The sequence below is a fragment of the Gekko japonicus genome, unplaced genomic scaffold (genome assembly GCF_001447785.1).
Source record: "Gekko japonicus isolate JY-2015 unplaced genomic scaffold, Gekko_japonicus_V1.1 scaffold669, whole genome shotgun sequence".
Classification (NCBI taxonomy): Eukaryota; Metazoa; Chordata; class Lepidosauria; order Squamata; family Gekkonidae; genus Gekko; species Gekko japonicus.
Window position 1 is genome coordinate 370,498 of NW_015167073.1, and position 7,842 is coordinate 378,339.

Sequence of the window (7,842 nt, forward strand, 5' to 3'; positions counted from 1 at the left end):
AAAATTTTGTCAAAAATTTGAAAAAAAAAAAAAAGGTGATGATTACTCTTGCTGTTGATTCATCTGGTGTTGCTGCAACTTTTATGGCAGGGTACAAAACTGCTCATTCAGAATGCAAACGGAGGAGATCAGGGTCCTGCGGGACCTTTTACAGTTCCGCAGGGCCTGCAAGATGGAGCTCTTCCGCCAGGCTTTTGAGTAGGAGCCGCCGCCGCCACTATTACCACCATCGTGTACTGCAGAGCAGTTCCGCTGGGATGGGCTGATTAGCCACCCAGAACATCTTCAGCCATGGCATTCCCCCCTTTCTTCTGATCTCACTGTGATATACAATAATGAGTATTTTAATCACCAATGTATCCTGTAAAATATGAATTTTGGTTTTAAGTGGTTAATCTGTGTAGTTTTATCACACCTTGGGTGCCTTAATTGTTTTAATCCTGTTGTATTTTATTGCACGGTTGTGCCTATGTAAGCCACCCTGAGTCCGCGCGCGGGGAGGGCGGGGTATAAATGAAATAAAATAAATAAATAAATAATATTGCTTTGGAGCACACAGGGATTTTGAGTGGTTTTAAAGGGTGAAAAGGGCACCTTGAATTGGACCTAGGAACAGGCAAACAAAGTAAAGCTCTTAGAATCTATGCTAGATGTGCAGAGTGGTTAATCCCTAGCTAAGGCCAAGCGCCAAAGAATAGAGGCTTTGGAACTATGGTGCTGGAGAAGCCTCTTGAGAGTCCCTTGGACTGCAAGGAGATCCAATCAGTCAATCCTAAACGAAATCAACCCTGACTGTTCCCTGGAAGGCCAGATACTGAAGCCGAAGCTCAGATACTTTGGCCACCAAATGAGAAGGGAGCACTCACTGGAGAAGACCCTGATGCTGGGAAAGATTGAAGTCAACAGAAGGGGACAGCAAAGGATGAGATGGTTAGAAAGTGTTACCAATGCAATGAACATGAAGTTGAGCAAACTCTGGAGGACAACGGAAGACAGGAGGGCCTGGCATGATGTGGTCCATGGGGTCGCGAAGAGACGGACTTGACTATGCGACTGAACAACAACAACAACAAGGCTGCGCTGATATATTTTAGACTAATTAGGGTTTCTGGGTGGTCATCAAGAGCAGCCCCACATATCCCTGACCTGGATAGCCCAGGCAAGCCAAGTATCATCAGATCTCGGACGCTAAGCAGGGCTGACCCTGGCAAGTACTTGGAAGGGAGACCTTCAAGGAATACCAGGGCTGGGATGCAGAGGCAGGCAATATCAAGCCATCTCTCTGAAATGTCCTTGCCTCCCAGCCCCACTAGGGGTTGCCAGAAGTCAGCCATGACTTCCAGGCATGCAAGCACATACATACACACATACATGCACAAAATGCTCAGAAAGAAAGAAAGAGAGAGAGAGAGGGAGGGAGGGAGGGAGGGAGGGAGGGGCCCCACATAGAGTGACTGGTAAAAGGCCACCCAGTGAGTTGTATGGGTAACTGAACCCAGTACTGTTGTTGGGTTCTAGTCCAGCTCACTAACCCCTGTATTGTATTGGCAGCTGGTAAGCTAAATGCTTGAATTTTTATTCTGAGTCTGGCCTTCCGAACAGCTTGACCCAAACCCCCATTGATACCCTTGTTCTACAGGGAGTCTGTAAGAGGGTCGAGCAGAGGGGTGAGAACATGGTAAAACCCACTAATTGTCTAGACAGAATTAAGAGCTGTTCCAGACCTAGGTATGCAAATATGGAGGCACTGTAGTCTAAACTGTTATTGTAGCTCATAAAACCACATGATGTCCAAATCAAGGATCTTTTCACATCTGATCTGGTTTCACCTTGTAATCAAGGTGTCTTTGTAGCTACCATCTCTGTCTTCCCCCAAGGCAGACAGACATGGATTAGCAAGTAACCACACCATTTATTTACTTTAAATTTCTCATCCCACCTTCTTCCCAGTGTGGATCTGAAGAGACTTACAAAGAAGATGAAACCATAGCACCTCATAATACATAGAACAGCAAGAAAACAAACTATTTATAAGCAGTGCAAAGTAGCATACACATTTTACCAAAGATCAGCTATCTAATTGACTAGCTAGCTGTATCGGTTGGCATACATTAACCCTCAAGTGCCTTCAAAAGGAGTTTTAAAAAGTGGTCCTTTGTAAAGTGTTCAAACTTTGTTCCATCTGACGAAAAAAGTCAAGGACATGATCACAGTATGTTTTAGCTGGCCTTGTCTAATCACTGTGAACTTGGAACCTGTCAGTATGAAGATTATCCCCAGAACATACAGTTCATCAGGAATGGACTGAGTTATAGACAGGGCCAATGGTCCCTCTAAGCTGTGGAGTCTTGCGTGCAAAAATTCTACTTCGTGAGCTACTGGCACTAAAGCTGCGAGCGAGCAATTTGAATACTGCATACATTAGTTTGCTCTGGAGCCCTCCTTCCTGAGCTAAGACAAAAATGTGTGAGCTGGAGGCTAAAAAACTGTGAGCTAGCTCACATTAACTCAGCTTAGAGGGAACACTGGACAGGGCTATGAAGGTTATGTGTGCATTTGTCAGAAAGAACATTTTGGGGGCTGCGGCAAGAGATGCTGAGAGTATCTAGGAGGAGCCGGGTCGAAACTTGGAGTCTTCTGTGGAAGTTTGAGCATTTGCTGCCTAATGAATCTGATGCAGCATTAGTGGTTGCGCCATTAGCATAGGTACCTATAGCTAAGGCACATATAACATAGATTCTATTAAGTCTCCCTAACAAAACCATATGGTGAAACTCCTGTAATTTCTCACTGTTTGTAGCAATAAGAACTGTTACATTATCCTAAACACAGGTCCATAATGCAGATCAGGGCAAATGGCAGATATCATAAATACCGCTACATGTGTTTTATAGCTACGCAAAAATTAAATCGCCACTGTCCAAACTGAACATTTCACTGAAACTAGGAAAGTGGCTGGCAGGTCCTAAGCAATTCCTCTCTCTTTTTTGTATGAAATAAATGGTGAGAGTCTCGGGTTTGAAACAGACAAGACACCAGAAGAGCCGGAAGCAGTTCTTCCTACCATTTCAGGATGCGAAAGGAAATTGTTGCATCAACTGGTTCAGCTTAAACCACAAGTCCAACCACGAAGCAAAGAGTCCCCATGAGCAGCAGGAGAGGCTGACGATGCCAGGAAGAGGCTGATGGAGAACCTACAAATGCCCAAGACCCCGCACACCGCCGGTGGTGGCGTGGCCCCAGGCCTACAGGGCCGCCGCCGGCATAGCTCCAACCACACCCAGGCCGTAGGGACGGCGTCGGAGCTTATTACAGAGGGCGGGGCTGGGAGGACTGAGAGGGAGGCGGGGACGGGAGATGGTGCTAGGAGAGGGAGCTGGGTATAAAGGACAGGGAAGCGAAGGGGCTGGGGAGGAAGGACGTGCTCAGAACTACCTGATGCTGGCAGAGAGAGAAGGAGTCCAGCGAGGACGCTGAGAGGCTGGGGAGCTGATGCACGAAGGTAGAGGGGCTTACAGAGTGCCAACTCTGTCCCCTACCCATCTGAGGCCCGAACGCTCCCCCTCTTCTTTATAGGCCTCATCTTCCAGGGCCGTTGGACACCCCCCATCTTGAATGGTCACGGCCATGGGAGGGTCTATGCCTGGAACCCAGGGCTGGCTTGACACCCTCTGACCCCTTCTCTCTCTCTCTCTCTCTCTCTGTCCTCTCACTCTCCCTTCACATAGTGTTCCATGGAGACACATGTCCCTGCAGGTCCCTCCTGTAGAGACAGTGCCCTCACGCTCCCACACATATCATGCCGGATTAGCTGTCCATTTGTAATAGGGGAAGTACTATTTGGATTAGACTTCTCTCTCTCTCTCCTTCCTTCCTTCCTTCCTTCCTTCCTTCCTTCCTTCCTTCCTTCCTTCCTTCCTTCCTTCCTTCCTTCCTTCCTATTCCTTCCTTCCTTCCTTCCTTCCTTCCTTCCTTCCCTCCCTCCCCCCCCCCCTCCCTCCCTCCCTCCCTCCTTTCTTTTCTTTCTTTCTTTTCTTTATTTCTTTCTTTCTTTCTTTCTTTCTTTCTATTTTTGTATTATGTGTGTGTGTGCCCATGCCTGGAAGTCATGGCAACCTCTGGCGACTCCTGCTGGGGCCTGGAGGACATTCAGAGAAGTGGCTTGCAAGCCTGCCTCTGCCTCCCGACCCTGGTATTCTTTGTAGGTCTCCCATCCAAATACTTGCCAGGGCTGACCCTGCTTATTTATTTTATTTATTTTAGGTATTTTTACCCCGCCCTCCCCGCAAGCGGGCTCAGGGCGGCTTACAGGGGCATAAGCCCATACATAAAAACAATAAAATCCAATAAAATCACAAATCACAACCAATAATATCCTATTAAGAATAAAGTGCTTTAAATTTCCAAGATGGTCTAAGTTATTACTATCGTCCAATAAGTAGTCCGAGCCAGTCAGCTAGTCTTGCTGCCCTGTGGTTCACATGGCTGCCGGGATGTCGCGGATACTTCCGAGATCTGATGAAATCCAGCTTAGCTTCCGAGATCTCATGAAATCCAGCTTAGCTTCTGAGATCTGATGAAATCCAGCTCGCCTGGGCTATCCAGGTCAGGGTACTTCTCTCTCTCCTTTTGTCTGAAGCCTGAATGTGAACTGGATCTACCTGAATAAATGTAAGTCTGTCTTTTTTGCAATATACTTCTTGGAAGCTTTATTTACTGCACTCGGTATCACACTTCTAGGACTGGGGGGAAACTCTGTTATATTAACCAAAAATCCCAATACATTTTACTACCACAACAGTCATATGTTCAAAGCTCTGGGGAAAGTTCTTTAGCTTACACTGACAACATGATGCCAAGAACGAGTGGGGAAAGTGTATTAGTATGAAGACAGCGCCATCTTAAAGACCACAGAGTGAACATAAGAACATAAGAACATAAGAGACGCCAATGTTGGATCAGGCTAAAGGCCCATCCAGTCCAACACTCTGTGTCTCACAGTGGCCAGAAATACCAGTGCCATCAGGAGGTCCACCAGTGGGGCCAGGACATTAGAAGCCCTCCCACTGTTGACCCCCCCCTAAGCACCAAGAAGATAGAGCATCACTTGCCCCAGAGCCCCTATCTATACCTTGTGGTTAATAGCCACTGATGGACCTCTGCTCCAGATGCTTATCTTACAGGGGTCATTTCGTGGAAAAAGAGCTAGGGGAACTCATTAGCATAACTCATTAGCATATGTCACACCCCCTGACATCATAAGGCCCGGCGGTGGACCTTCAAGGCCGGCGGGAGTGCGAGGAAGCCCCGCCAAGGCCCTCCCTGGCCCCATGCAGGCAGGGGTGGGGAGAGGCGGGGAGGAAGCAACTTACCCTCCCTCTTCTCCTGCCTCCTCCTGGCTGAATGAGGGCCGGAAGCGAGGGGGCCAGAAGCAGGGTGTGTGGCTTTGTCGTGTGCCCCGCCTCCCACACCTCACCTGGGGGAACTGTGATCCCCCACGATCCCCCCCGAAATGACATCTGCTTATCTATAAGAACATAATGAGTGGATATCATGGATGAGCACAGACATGCTCTCACATGTCCAAACCCAATGATGAAGCCATTCTGGAAAAGTATTCACAGTAGGTATCCACAGTACCCAAATGAAACCAGTCCATGACCAGCAAGTGATACATCAGTATTTTTGTTCCAGACCTTTCCTTTGCAGCATCTTAGTTGCCGCTCTGTGGATATCCTTGTTCCGCAGAGTATAAATGATCGGGTTGAGGAAAGGGGTGACCACCACATAAAATACAGCCGTTTGCTTATCACGGTCAGGGGTTGTGTCTGACCTGGGTTTCATGTACATGGAAATGATGGTGCCGTAGAACATGGTGACGACTGCCAAGTGGGAGGCGCAGGTGGAGAAAGCCTTGTGGCGTCCTGAGGCAGACTGCGCTCGTATCACGGAGGACAGGATGAGTCCGTAAGAAGTCAGGATAACAGACAGGGGGACCAGGACAGCCAGCATGGCCGCCACAAACAGGATGGCTTCTGTGATGTGAATGTCACCGCAAGCAAGTTTCATCACCACCGGCAGCTCGCAGAAAAAGTGGTTGAGATGGTTGGGGCCACAGAAGGGGAAACGCAATGTGCACATCACATTTATCACAGCGAGGGAAAACCCTCCTGCCCAGGAAGCTGAGGCAAGGTGCAACTGGCGCCACCTGCCCATAGCAATGGCATAGACCAGGGGGTGGCAGATGGCCAAGTAGCGGTCGTAGGCCATGACACCCAGCAGAAGGCATTCGGTGCAACCTAGGGACAAAGCAATGTACATCTGGATGACACAACGAGTGAAGGAGATGGCTCCATTTCCGGACAGGAGGTGAGCCAGCATCTGGGGCAAGGTGCTGGTGACAAAGCAGATCTCTAGTCCCGAGAGGTGCGTCAAGAAGAAGTACATGGGGGTGTGGAGGTGGGAGTCTGCCCGCACCAAGATGATGATCACCAGATTCCCCATAAGAGTAAACGAATATATGAGGAGAATTATGGAAAAAAGCACAATCTGTGTCTTCCTGTGGTCGGTGAGTCCCAGTAAGATGAATTCTGTCACGGAAGTGAGGTTCTCAGTTCCCATCCTGGTGCCCTGCCTGCAATGGAAGGGAAATTTATGGAGGACATAAGAACATAAGAGCCCTGCGGGATCCGACCAGTGGTCCACCTATTGCAGCCTACTGTCACATACAACGACCAACCAGTTTCTACACAGGGCCAACAGTGTAGGTTCGACGGTTCAGTAATGACACAACACACAGAGATCTGTTGAAGCTCTCTGACCAAGTTCTCAAGCTGTCTCTGTGTCCCAAGCTGTTCTTCCGAACTGGGTGTCAGTAGCGTTTTATTATGCTCACACATTTCTCCCTCCCTCTGCCCTGTACAGTGAAAACAAAAACAAAGAAAAAGCCTCTAACCAGAATCACAGTATGTTCTTAACAGAATGTTCTTGGTTCTCATCCTGGTGCCCTGGCCTGCAATGGAAGGGACATTTATGGAGAACATAAGAACGTAAGAGCCCTGCTGGATCAGACCAGTGGTCCGCCTATTGCAGCCTACTGTCTCATACAACGACCAACCAGTTTCTACACGGGGCCAACAGCATGACATAGAGATGAAGGCCTTCCCCTGATGTTGCCTCCTGGCTCTGGGATCCAGGGGTTTATTGCCTCTCATGGTGGAGGTGTGAGTAGGAAGTTTCCCTGTGATAGACCTATCCTCTATGCATTTGTCTAATCCCCTTTTAAAGTTGTCTGTGCCTATAGCCCTCATTACATCCTCTGCCAGCAAATTCAACATTTTAATCACCCACTGAGTAAGGCAGTAATTTCTTTTGTTCATCATTCCCATCAACTTCATTCTAGTATTTTGGAAGGGGGGGGGTTCTATCTGTCCACTCTCTCTAATCTGTGCACAGTTGTATAAACCTCTATTATGTCCCCCCCTTAGTTGTCTCTTTTCTAAATGGAGAAGTCCTAGACTCTTCAGCCTTTCCTCATAGGAAAGATGCTCCAGTCCCTTAATTGTCTTGGTTATTCTCTTCTGTACTTCTTCAGTTTCTACAGTGTCTGTAGAACATAAGAGAACATAGCCATAACAGGGAGATATAGATTACAGCAAGAAAATAATTGGAAACATTGGAAGAGTACAATTGATAAATATAACATGACAGTCCCGGCTATTAACTATTCTTGCTATGTTAACTCTATGTGGACCTCATCATCATCATCATCATCATCATCATCATCATCATCATCATCATCATCATCATCATCATCACCATCATCATCATCATCATCATCAT

At 47.7% G+C, this 7,842-nt stretch overlaps 1 protein-coding gene across 1 annotated transcript; it reads right to left on the reverse strand.

Annotated features, from left to right (window-relative positions):
- Window positions 1–5,676: 5,676 nt before the first annotated feature.
- LOC107111718 (olfactory receptor 2G3-like) lies at window positions 5,677–6,621 on the reverse strand. Its single transcript, XM_015412732.1, has one exon. It carries the CDS (start codon window positions 6,619–6,621, stop codon window positions 5,677–5,679), a length of 945 nt encoding a protein of 314 aa, XP_015268218.1.
- Between the last annotated feature and the right edge of the window lie 1,221 nt (window positions 6,622–7,842).

Excerpts from the sequence above, each read along its gene's own strand:
- LOC107111718 (XM_015412732.1), bottom strand. The coding sequence starts at position 6,621 with ATGGGAACTGAGAACCTCACTTCCGTGACAGAATTCATCTTACTGGGA.